We start from the raw sequence: 12,972 nt of genomic DNA, 5'->3' as shown, positions 1-12,972 counted from the left end.
TTGTGGTCAGGATTTCACATTGGATACACTGTCCGATACTATATCTCAGAAACTATGAACTCTACATGGGGATGTGTTATCAATACCATTAACCCCCTCACTATTAATCCAGTTTCCGACCCATCCATGCTTATAATCCTTCGGAGTATGCCCCTTCTATTCATGCTATTTTAAAAGCATAAGGCAGTGAATATGAATATGAAAAGATCAGTTGGGACTTGGGTGTACTAAAATATATCTAATTCAAGAAGAACAAAAAGTAACATTAATGAAAGCAAAGGTTTTCTAGCTGAAGAATTCTATCAAACAGTTAACATGCGAAAGTGTAGCCAAACCCAAAACACCTGGTGGAAAACAAAAAAAAAAACACACACACACACAAAGACAATGACAAGAACACTGCAAATTCGAGAATTCGCAAAGGGTGGTTTGGATTAACTAAAAAACCTCGTCCATGGAAATTCATCCTAGTTGAAGCCAAGATAAACTGCTTTCGTACCAGCGAACGCGATTGTTAATAACGGCGTGCGAAAAAATCGTCGCCGGTGTCGGAGCCTCGGAATATGGTCTCGGCAACCAACGGCTAGTAGGGTTTGGGTTGGGATCCCCTCCTCTATTCCTGCGGTTTACTGTCAAGACATCCCCCCGGCAATGAAATTGCATCCCTGTAAAGAAATAGGACAAATTTCACTGACCCCCTCGACGTTTCTGCCAATAGCAGAGATCTCTCCTACTTTTTCTCAAATTTCAGTCCCGTTCCAGTTTCCAAAGTAGTACTTAAAAATAATAAACTTATCGAAATCAAAAAAATATGTAATATGAATCTTGTTTGACAGATGTCGATGAGATCTTTTGAACAATGAAAAATTTGAAAATTTATTTTCATAAATATAAGTATTTATTTTTATGTTTAAAAATTGAAAATAAATACTTATTTTTTAAGAAGAGAAAGTGGAACGGGTTACCCCTTATATTTATTGCTTCTCAAACGGGGTTTAAATACTGTACTTAAATGATTACATAACCATTGGAAAAACATAAAGTTACGGCCACCCTTATTCCTCTTTGCTAAACTCTCTTTCCTCCTAAAACTTGGTCGATTATCCTCCGTCCTACAGAGTAAAGAACAATTTCCTTATTTTTTTAATCTCTCACATTGTGAGAGAAAAAAAAAATTCGAACATAGAATCGTTGAAAATTTGTATATCTTTTCTTGAACTTCAAAGAAAAATCTATGATTGTGTAGTTTGAGTGAGATACATATGAGTTCTTTAGGAGATTCGTCTGCATGCCTTGCATCTCTTCTCCATCAATCTGCTCCCTTCGCACATGATTCACAATAGTTTCTTTTTAAATGGTTGGTCCAGAAGAGGTGGTTTGTTGCAATTTGCAACTCAGACCATTACTCCACAGTCCACATCTTGTATTGCGTCGGTTTTAGTTAAACCCGAGTGAACACCATAAATGTTTGAAGTTATAGACTTTAGCCGAATGGGCCACAATAGCTTGTATTAAGTATTCGTCTTGAAGCGAGAAACTATAAAATTTATTTAACGAAAAACTTACGAAACAAAAATAATACAAAACATTAAAAGTTTTGTTTGCTTTCATTTTTCTTCTGTTTGCTTCACTTTAAGCCTGAGGGAAATTTATTTCCTGAAAATTACACACGCATCGCGTGTTTGCATCCATATGCTAGTAAAAATTTAAGAAAATGATTTCGCCACTATCTTTTTTTGTTAACGCCACTCCGTTTTTTGTGTAAAACTACACTTGCAGGGGAGTAACATTAACAAAAAAAGGAGTGACAAAATCAGAAGCCAAAATTTATGAGCAATTCTACCATTGCTTCTATTTTCTCTGGTCAAGGCAAATATTTAGTTCACAAACACATAATTCTAAATTTAATATATTTTGAATTTTTTTTGGAAAAAGTGAATCATTTTATTTTAAAATGAAAGTCTAAATCGGAATATTTAGCACTATTATTTTTTTAGGGTTTAGGGGGATTGTTTATCACTAAATTTTGATTTAAAATTGTTAAGAAATAATTTAAGCAAAAATAAATAAGGAAGGCAAAATAGATGAAAGAGCACATTGGTAGGAAAATTAATGAAAATGAAATAAAGGAAATTTCATACTCAAATATAACGAAAATGAAAAATAATATTTCAAATTTTTTTGCATCGTTTAAAAGATCTCAATGAGATCTATCAAACAAGATCCATATTGGTAGGAAAATTATTTACGTTTACACGTGATTTTTTAACTTAAAATTACATTCATTTTAAAAAAAAAAAAATTTATGAAACCAGAACGCCCCTGATCCGGTTTGGCGAGTTTGTTCCTTACATAATTGATTAAGGTTCGATTATTGTAGTCGAGTTGCAAGAAAGTTACTACTCCTACTTGTGAATTCTACAATTAAGGCGTGTGTGGATGATCTTATTTTAACCGAATCGGGAAGGAGATTAATTGAAGCGTGCGTAGCTGGATCCAAACGGGCTTGGAAAAAAAGGAGGAGGAGGAAGTTAAGTTGTGTTTTTGTCGTAACGGCCACTCTCTCTCCCTCTCTCTCTCTCTCTCTAAAAATGGAGTTCCTAGACGAAGCAGAAACCAGACCCAGATTCCTCTTCCAATCTAGGTCCACCCCACCTTCCCCTCCCGAAACCCACCCCCCATCCCTCCACAAAACCTCCCTCCTCATCTCCCTCTCTCTCTCCACCCTTCTCTTCTCCCTCCCTCTCCTCTCCCCCCCACCCGAGCCCCCCCAATCCCCCCTCCTCTGGCTCGCCCTCTCCCTCCTCCTCGGCCCCTTCGCCCCCTCCTCCCCCACCGCCGGCGACATCCGCGTCGGCGCCGGAAAAATCCTCGAACCCCCTCCTTCCCCCTCCCCCTCCCCGGATCTCGACAAGAAAACCCCCAGCCGCCGGTCCAGACCCCGTAAACCGGACGAGCTAGGGCTCAATCCGGTTCAGGAAACCGTTGAAGTTTCAAAAAATGGAGAGGATTTGCGAGGGTCGTGTCAATTGGAGGGCAATTTGGGGGATAAGTCGAACGGAGGAGAGAGAGAGTGGGACGAGGGGGATTATGAGTTGTTGAAGAAGCTGTTGGTGAAGCATCCGGTGGGGAAGCCGAGGCGGTGGGAGGCGGTGGCGGAGGGGTTCAAGGGGCGGCACGGGGTGGATAGCGTGATCAAGGCGGCGAAGTCGACGGGAGAGAGGAAAACTAATGATGCCGATTCTTTTGCACGGTTTTTGAAGGACCGGAAGCTCGTCGATAAGCGGATCGAGGAGGAGGCGGAGAGTGGCGGAGATGGTGGTGTGGTGGTGGAGAGTGGTGAAGTGGTGAGAGAGAGTGTGGGTTGGAGTGGCGGAGATGATATAGCTCTGTTGAATGCACTGAAGGCGTTTCCGAAGGATGCGCCGATGAGGTGGGAGAAGATCGCGGCAGCTGTGCCGGGGAAGTCGAAGGCCGGGTGTGTGAAGAGGGTTGCTGAGTTGAAGAAGGGGTTTAGGAGCTCAAAGGCTTCTGCTGAGGCTTGACAAAGGATTTCTTAATACAACTGTTCTGAGTGGCATTGGAGAGGTAATTGGGGTATCATTGCATTATGACAGATTCTTTCCCAGAAAATTTTGTTCTTTTAGAGTTATATTACTGCCTGCTTGTTTGATAAATGAGTTGAGTCCATAGTCCATAGATAGAGTTAGGGTTTGTCCCAAATATGGACGTTTTACAAAGTAAGTGATCAGTTTATGATTGTCTTGACGGTACGTATGGAATATGAATGGAAATTGTATCATTGTATTTTCCTGTTGAAGCCAAATTAGTGTTGCGCTTTCCTCGATATGTATTTACTGTTTTACTCCTCTCTTCGCTTGGATGGATAAGAAAAGGTGGGAGAGAGAGAAATTTAATTTGGATTTTGAAACAACGCAGGTGGTGTTTGGGATTTCTTTGGAGAAACTATTAGGTACGTATGGAATCCTTTACCCTCTTTGTGGGGAAAGGGTCTTCTACTCCTCCGGGTTTCAATCTTTCTAAGAAATCCCTCCCTAGTCCCACATTGATTAGATATAATAAGACTATTGAGTAGTCTATAAGGTAATCCTAACTAGCTACTATTAACCTCAGTTATAACTTTTGAGTCAGATGGTTAGACTAAGGGTTAACAAAACAGCAGGCGAGGTAGTTACAGGTGATATCATCAAAGCCTACACCAATCAAAAGTGTTGGCGGATCCCGCGAGGAGACGTGCTTTCGTGGCCACGACAAGGAACGAGCTTAAGGTGCTTGTCGTGCTTGGGTGGGCCACATATTAGACGAGCTAGAGGAGTTTGATATGCTTGAACGGGTACTTGTCTCACATCGCTTTCACTTAGTGGGTGGAAGTTGTTGGATCATGGTGCTAAAACCAACGTTCTAAATGGCAGCCTAGGCGGCGCCTAGGCACTCGGCACCATGATTTCCCCCTCGGCGGCTGGGCGACTAAGGGAGATTTTGCTGAGTCAGGCGGCCGTCTTGGTGGGCTTGGCGGGGCTTGATTGCCTTAAAAATATTTTAAAAAATTATTTTGGAAAAAAACGCCGAATCGCTCGGTGGCGGGTTGCCGCCCAATTAGCGCCGAGCGCCATTTAGAACACTGGCTAAAACTACGCGTAAGACAAGTATGACAAGTATATACTCCCTCTGTTCCAAATTTCTTGTCCACTTTTAATAGTATGGACATCTCAAATAATTCTTTATATGTTCAAAAACTGTGGGCATGATTTGTGAGCAAAACTCACTCATCCATTTCGCTTTTACTAGGGGGCTTAGTGTATCCATAGCATGTGTTCTAGCATGTCAATATCATGAAGTTGATTGTTGGAGATCCGATTATGGGACTAGTATTTATTTCCTATGGTATGTGATTCCACAATCTGACACTGCCTATTTTCTACATCCAACGGATTCAAGTATGTCCACAAGCATTGTACACAAGGGGTGGCTTGTTTGTAGACAATACACATTGCAATGCAAGACACAAGAGTATATAATTCCAAAATTAAAAGGTACGACTTCATACCGTACTCAAATCGCCATTCAATCATGTAGACAAGTTCAAGGGTGTATTTTTTGAAAAAAAATGCAGTTCTTCAATAGAAATATCACACTAGTTTTGCACAACCTTGAGGTATATTTCAATTGGTAATCAAAATAAATATGGCAAAGATATTCGAAATTTAAAGATCAACCTTCAGTTACATAGGGTTCCACACTAACCTTGACATAAAATCTGGAAAATCTTCTGGTCCAAATCCATCATCAACATGGGTTCTTCCCTTTCCATTTTGTACTACACAGAGTAAAAACACTACATTGTATAAGCCCTTGGCAATTTATGGCTAACCATTATAAAGCTCCCTCACACGATTAAGAAGGAAAAAAAAAAACTATGCGCTTACAATACATTGACATTCGCAGAAATTTACACCACATTTGTGCCAACACTAAGGCACAACAAAAATAGAAACACACCTTATACACAACTATACAAGTCCATTTGTATAGGCCTACCCTAAGAAGCACGGATACAGATACAGGATACGGATACGGTACCATACGGATACGTGATTTTTCCAAAAAGAAGGATATGATAGGTTGAGGATACGTTGAATATAAAAAAAATTAAAAATATTACACACACACACACACACACACATATATATAAAATCTTTAATTCCTAAAAATTCCATTAATGATTAAAGTTTTTCATTACACAAGTTCACCATAATTATACTGGTAAAAAAAACACTAAAATCATACGCGCGAGAGAGAGATGACAAGAGCTCCGGCTGGACGGAACATCGGATTTTTTCTGACTTGGCGAGAGATATATTTACATATACACAGCGAGAGAGAGAGAGAGAGAGAGAGAGAGAGAGAGAGAGAGAGAGAGGATATTGATCGTCTTCTGTTTCTGCCTTTCTGGTGTCGGTGGGAAAAAAAGAGTATATATAGTCATAATTGCAATCATAACCCATATATTTTAAGTAATAATATATGTACCCCGCGTATATCCAAAACGTATCCAACACGTATCCAAAACGTATCGGGATACCAAAAAATAATTTTAAAACCAGGATACTTTAAAAAATGTATCAGACACGTATTTGGAGCGTATCCGTATCCGATACGCGTACAATACGTGATAGAGAGGCCAAAATAGAGTATCTGTGCTTCATAGAGAAATATGTAACTTCCCTTGAGGTTAACCGGTTAACCGGTTCCAAACATGTCAGTGAACCCAAAAATAGAGCTAGAGTTTGGAATAACACACTTTTGTTACAGTTAGCTGAAATGGCATTGCTATGGAACTTTAGTAGAATTGTATTGTCTCTAAATATTATTTTAAAGTACTAAACAAGGGAGGAAAAGAAGGGGATAATAACAAGCATTTAATCATCATTTCAGATGTAGGTAAGATGCTCAATATTCATCTGAAACATAAACACCATGAGAAGGATAATGCACTTTCATCAGTCCAAACAAACCAGCTTTATTAAAATGAGAAGGTGGTTATTCTTGTGACTTCCAAAGATTACTCTTGTTAGATCATCTCACCCTAGGAAGGACTCTGGTTTCATAGCGTTAGACCAACTGGAACTTCCGACTTTGGAAGTTAATTGACCTAAGCATGAGAGCAGCGACTCCAAACACAATCTTCTTTTGGGATTGCTTGTCGATCTCCTTATACTTCTAAGTATTTTTGTTGTTTCTACCCTCCCTCTAGCCCTGTTTGTTTGTCTGACCTATAGCATTGCATTGAATTTTACATCCATAAACTTTTGTGGTCAGGATTTCACATTGGATACACCGTCCGATACTATATCTCAGAAACTATGAACTCTACATGGGGATGTGGTATCAATACCATTAACCCCCTCACTATTAGATGGATGGGATTAAAAAGATTGTAAACCTTTTCACTATTAATCCAGTTTCCGACCCATCCATGCTTATAATCCTTCGGAGTATGCCCCTTCTATTCATGCTATTTTAAAAGCATAAGGCAGTGAATATGAATATGAAAAGATCAGTTGGGACTTGGGTGTACTAAAATATATCTAATTCAAGAAGAACAAAAAGTAACATTAATGGAAGCAAAGGTTTTCTAGCTGAAGAATTCTATCAAACAGTTAACATGCGAAAGTGTAGCCAAACCCAAAACACCTGGTGGAAAAAAAAACACACACACACACAAAGACAATGACAAGAACACTGCAAATTCGAGAATTCGCAAAGGGTGGTTTGGATTAACTAAAAAACCTCGTCCATGGAAATTCATCCTAGTTGAAGCCAAGATAAACTGCTTTCGTACCAGCGAACGCGATTGTTAATAACGGCGTGCAAAAAAATCGTCACCGGTGTCGGAGCCTCGGAATATGGTCTCGGCAACCAACGGCTAGTAGGGTTTGGGTTGGGATCCCCTCCTCTATTCCTGCGGTTTACTGTCAAGACATTCCCCCGGCAATGAAATTGCATCCCTGTAAAGAAATAGGATAAATTTCACTGACCCCCTCGAGGTTTCTGCCAATAGCAGAGATCTCTCCTACTTTTTCTCAAATTTCAGTCCCGTTCCAGTTTCCAAAGTAGTACTTAAAAATAATAAACTTATCGAAATCAAAAAAATATGTAATATGGATCTTGTTTGACAGATGTCGATGAGATCTTTTGAACAATGAAAAATTTGAAAATTTATTTTCATAAATATATTTATTTTTATGTTCAAAAATTAAAAATAAATACTTATTTTTTAAGAAGAGAAAGTGGAACGGGTTACCCCTTCTGTTTATTGCTTCTCAAACGGGGTTTAAATACTGTACTTAAATGATTACATAACCATTGGAAGAACATAAGGTTACGGCCACCCTTATTCCTCTTTGCTAAACTCTCTTTCCTCTTAAAACTTGGTCGATTATCCTCCGTCCTATAGAGAAGAGAACAATTTTCCTATTTTTTTAATCTCTCACATTGTGAGAGAAAAAAAAAATTCGAACATAGAATCGTAGAAAATTTGTACTCCGTATATCTTTTCTTGAACTTCAAAGAAAAATCTATGATTGTGTAGTTTGAGTGAGATACATATGAGTTCTTTAGGAGATTCGTCTGCATGCCTTGCATCTCTACTCCATCAATCTGCTCCCTTCGCACATGATTCACAATAGTTTCTTTTTAAATGGTTGGTCCAGAAGAGTTGGTTTGTTGCAATTTGCAACTCAGACCATTACTCCACAGTCCACATCTTGTATTGCGCCGGTTTTCGTTAAACCCGAGTGAGCACCATAGATGTTTGCAGTTATAGACTTTAGCCGAATGGGCCACAATAGCTTGTATTAAGTATTCGTCTTGAAGCGAGATACTATAAAATTTATTTAACGAAAAACTTACGAAACAAAAATAATGCAAAACATAAAAGTTTTGTTTGCTTTCATTTTTCTTCTGTTTGCTTCACTTTAAGCCTGAGGGGAATTTATTTCCTGAAAATTACACACGCATCGCGTGTGTGCATCCATATGCTAGTAAAAATTTAAGAAAATGATTTCGCCACTATCTTTTTTTTGTTAACGTCACTCCCTTTTTTGTGTAAAAATACACTTGCAGGGGAGTGACATTAACAAAAAAAGGAGTGACAAAATCAGAAGCCAAAATTTATGAGCAATTCTACCATTGCTTCTATTTTCTCTGGTCAAGGCAAATATTTAGTTCACAAACATATAATTCTAAAATTTAATATATTTTGAATTTTTTTTGGAAAAAGTGAATCATTTTATTTTAAAATGAAAGTCTAAATCGGAATATTTAGCACTATTATTTTTTTAGGGTTTAGGGGGATTGTTTATCACTAAATTTTGATTTTAAATTGTTAAAAAATAATTTAAGCAAAAATAAATAAGGAAGGCAAAATGGATGTAAGAGCACATTGGTAGGAAAATTAATGAAAATAAAATAAAGGTAATTTCAAACTCAAATATAACGAAAATGAAAAATAATATTTCAAATTTTTTTGCATCGTTTAAAAGATCTCAATGAAATCTATTAAACAAGATTCATATTGATAGGAAAATTATTTGCGTTTACATGTGATTTTTTAAATTAAAACTACATTCCTTTTCTAAAATTTTTTTTTTTTTATGAAACCGGAACGCCCCTGGTCCGGTTTGGTGAGTTTGTTCCTTACATAATTGATTAAGGTTCGATTATTGTGGTCAAGTTGCAAGAAAGTTACTACTCCTACTTGTGAATTCTACAGTTAAGGCGTGTGTGGATGATCTTATTTTAACCGAATCGGGAAGGAGATTAATTGAAGCGTGCGTAGCTGGATCCAAACGGGCTGGGAAAAAAAGGAGGAGGAAGTTAAGTTGTGTTTTTGTCATAACGGCCTCTCTCTCTCTCTCTAAAAATGGAGTTCGTAGACGAAGCAGAAACCAGACCCAGATTCCTCTTCCAATCTAGGTCCACCCCACCTTCCCCTCCCGAAACCCACCCCCCATCCCTCCACAAAACCTCCCTCCTCATCCCCCTCTCTCTCTCCACCCTTCTCTTCTCCCTCTCTCTCCTCTCCCCCCAACCCGAGCCCCTCCAATCCATCCTCCTCTGGCTCGCCCTCTCCCTCCTCCTCGGCCCCTTCGCCCCCTCCTCCCTCACCGCCGGCGACATCCGCTTCGGCGCAGGAAAAATCCTCGAACCCCCTCTTTCCCCCCCCCCCCCCCCGGATCTCGACAAGAAAACCCCCAGCCGCCGGTCCAGACCCCGTAAACCGGACGAGCTAGGGCTCAATCCGGTTCAAAAAACCGTTGAAGTTTCAAAAAATGGAGAGGATTTGCGAGGGTCGTGTCAATTGGAGGGCAATTTGGGGGATAAGTCGAGCGGAGGAGAAAGAGTGTGGGACGAGAGGGATTATGAGCTGTTGAAGAAGCTGTTGGTGAAGCATCCGGTGGGGAAGCCGAGGCGGTGAGAGGCGGTGGGGGAGGGGTTCAAGGGGCGGCACAGGGTAATGGAATTTAGTCTAGCATCTATAGGTTCCCTTCAAAACTTGTATGGATTGCAATTTAAAATTGTACTATATATCTGTCAAAATGAGAAATTAGTTATGCACTCTCCTCCTCCCCTTGTTTTACCTTTACTGGATTTTTTGCCCCAGCATGTAAGGAAGGTGGTAATCCTAACGAGTGCAGATTGCTAGTGCTGCCTATATAGACATGAAGTCTGATAAAGTGAGTTAAAGCTGTTCTCTTACCGAGGTGGAAATCGCCTGTGAGACCTTCAGAGGAGTGTAAAGAATTAGCTAGCTTTGTTGAGATCCTTCTTGGGTTGTGTTTGGATGAAGAATCGTAGGAGAGTTATTAAGGAAAGGAAAATGATAGGGCTTTGTGAAGTACGTTATTTCGCATGTAAGCTTCTTTTTTTCCCCACACTTTTATTTCTCCTCATAAATCCCTGATCCAAACACAGCTTAAAGTTTTTAACATCAAATGATTTGCAAATCCTCCACACTAGGGGATGCCATCCATGCCCTGTATCATCCCTAATGAGAGACTCATTTGGAAATTCTGATTCTATCAAAATTGTATGATTGCCTGCTTGTTTGATGAGGGCTTTGAGTCAATCTATAGAATTCTCTAGTCTATAGAATTCTCTTGACAACATGTGTGGATGGACTATAATTAGGCTCTACTTGTTTCGATGTAAAATATTTTACTATGGTTTTTATGGGAAAGTTTTTACATCAAAATATTAATTCTACTTTCTTTTATTCTTTGGTCTGTGGTAAGTGTTGAAAAAAAACTAAAAAATTGTCAAATTCCTTTCACTAAACATGTAAGCTTTGTCTGGCCCCTTCTACATGCCTCTCCCTCTCTCTCAATCTTGTAATATGGTATGTGAATTATTGGTTTATCTCAATTGTTTAGTGGACATGGCTACCGCGAAGTTGTGTGTCAATGAACAACGTTCTGTTCCTAAGATATGAAGTAGGAAGAGAAGAGCTATGAGTAAGCTGTAATGGAGATCAAGAGTCATGCGAGCGAGAGAGTGAGGGACATTTAGGAAACTTGCGGGAATTACCTGGGTAAGTCATTTTACCTTGAATTGCTGAAAATTTCTACTTGTACAATGTTTTCCCCAGATTATGTGCAACCAAACACCTGAAAGTCTAGTGAAAATATTCAGTCAAACAAACAGAGTGGCAGAGCCGTAATGTATCCAGGTGTAACGAAGGATAAGGTTTTGTTGTCTTTCTCATCTCGTGCATACAGGCTGTGATTGAATTGTTGCTTCGAAGCCATGCCTTTTAGTCTTTTATTTTGAACTCAACTTGTGAGGGGGTTAATCCTAAAATATGCAGTTTGTAGTGCCATACGGTATTGTCAAACAAGTGAGTGTGACACATGGGAGTCTCGCTACGACGGCTCAAGTTTGAAAATTTTGGGATGCGTACGAAGGTATTAGGCCCCGTTCTGCTAACAAGTACTTGTTTTTTGAATTAAATTAAAGGTGATGTATTGTGAGAGAATGACCTGTCTCATGAAAAACGGTAAATAAGTACTTAAAAATAAGCCCCATTCTGCTAACAATTATTTATTTTTTGAATTAAATTAGGAGAGTTTATAAATACAACTGCGAATTTACTGCATGTAGCCTTTTGCTAACTTAAACCACAAATCTTATAAAAATTTGCTATCATACAACCTCAAAATAGCTGTGGACTTCCAAAATTATCCTACCCTACTCCAACCAAGTACTTCGGCCAAAATTTTGAAACGTCTGCTCTTTATTTTCTGAAACCCACTTCTGAAAATCAGTTCTAAAAACCCTAGAGTTTGAAATTTCGGCAAAATTTCGAGTTTTAGAATATGATATTATCCTCAATTTTCAAACTCTAGAGTTTGAAATGTTGGCCTAATTTCAAATTTTATAATCTGACAATGTCGTGCCAAAACTAGGTTTAAAATGGATGAGTGGTTATTGTCGACAAGTTTCGAACTCTAGAGTTTGAAATTTTGACAAAATTCCGAGTTTTAGAATATGATATTGTTTTCAATTTTCAAACTCTAGAGTTTGAAATTGTGGCGTAATTTCAAGTTTTAGAATATGACAATGTCGGGACAAAACCAAACTAAAAATAGAGTGTTGTGTCATGATCAGAGAGAATTACTAAGAGTTTGTTTTTTCTCTTCTCAGTGGTCGTTACTTCCCTTAACAGAAGGGAAGTTGGTTAGTTAGTTAGGGCTAGCTGAGCTAGCGCGTGCTTCTTGTAACTTTGTTACTGTGTAACTATTTTTCCTGTTGCTTTATACCTAGGCTATAAGTAGTGGAAACGTTGGGAAATAAGGGCATGCAATTTTCTTCTGTAAAATCATTGGGTTGGAATAAGAATCTGTCCTTCTTTTTCCATTACTTTTCCAAGCTTTTTTCTTTTTAGTCATTACATGTTGAGTTACCTCTAGCTGTGATTTCGGTTCTAAAACTACAACATCCATGGCTCCCTCTTCATTGTCAACTTCCATTTCCATTGCATAACCTTCCAATCGCCAATCAAAATGCACATTGCTCTCATATGTTGGGTCAAAGACTTCTTCTTTACCAATGGAGGGAGAGGAAGCAATGGAGGTTTCCATTGAGAGTAGGGCTGTAAACGAACCGAATCGAGCCGAACCCTGTTAAGTTCGGCTCGGGTTCGTTAAGGTATGAGTTCGGCTCGAATTCGATTCGAGCCTGAACAACTTGGCTCGAGTTCGGCTCGTTAAAATTTTTCAAGGCTCAGGTTCGGCTCGATTGGGTTCGTTAAGATACTAGTCTGGCTCGAGTTCGGCTCGGATTCGGCTCGGGTTCGATTCAAACTTGAACATCTTGGCTCGAGTTTGGCTCGTTAAACTCAAATGAATCGAGCTGAGCCGAATCTAAGCTCGAATTGAGCTCGTCAAGACT

At 39.1% G+C, this 12,972-nt stretch overlaps 1 protein-coding gene across 3 annotated transcripts; it reads left to right on the top strand.

Moving 5' to 3' along the window:
- The first annotated feature begins 2,560 nt into the window (after positions 1 to 2,560).
- LOC131333701 (transcription factor MAMYB) lies at positions 2,561 to 10,978 on the top strand. 3 transcript variants are annotated; one of them, XM_058368372.1, is made up of 2 exons: positions 2,561 to 3,588; positions 10,956 to 10,978. In XM_058368372.1, exon 1 carries the CDS (start codon positions 2,592 to 2,594, stop codon positions 3,543 to 3,545), a length of 954 nt encoding a protein of 317 aa, XP_058224355.1. In that variant the 5' UTR covers positions 2,561 to 2,591; the 3' UTR covers positions 3,546 to 3,588; positions 10,956 to 10,978. The 3 variants fall into 3 exon arrangements, with proteins under 3 accessions (XP_058224355.1, XP_058224356.1, XP_058224354.1); XM_058368373.1 differs by lacking the exon at positions 10,956 to 10,978 and adding an exon at positions 10,221 to 10,655; XM_058368371.1 differs by lacking the exon at positions 10,956 to 10,978 and adding an exon at positions 10,187 to 10,655.
- The last annotated feature ends 1,994 nt before the right edge of the window (positions 10,979 to 12,972 follow it).

The sequence above is a fragment of the Rhododendron vialii genome, chromosome 7a (assembly GCF_030253575.1).
Source record: "Rhododendron vialii isolate Sample 1 chromosome 7a, ASM3025357v1".
NCBI lineage: Eukaryota > Viridiplantae > Streptophyta > Magnoliopsida > Ericales > Ericaceae > Rhododendron > Rhododendron vialii.
The sequence above is the reverse complement of the archived record's forward strand: the minus strand, read 5'-3'. Positions and strand labels throughout refer to the sequence as shown.

What these genes read in the sequence shown, in the direction of transcription:
- LOC131333701 (XM_058368372.1), top strand. Translation starts at nt 2,592, where the DNA reads ATGGAGTTCCTAGACGAAGCAGAAACCAGACCCAGATTCCTCTTCCAA.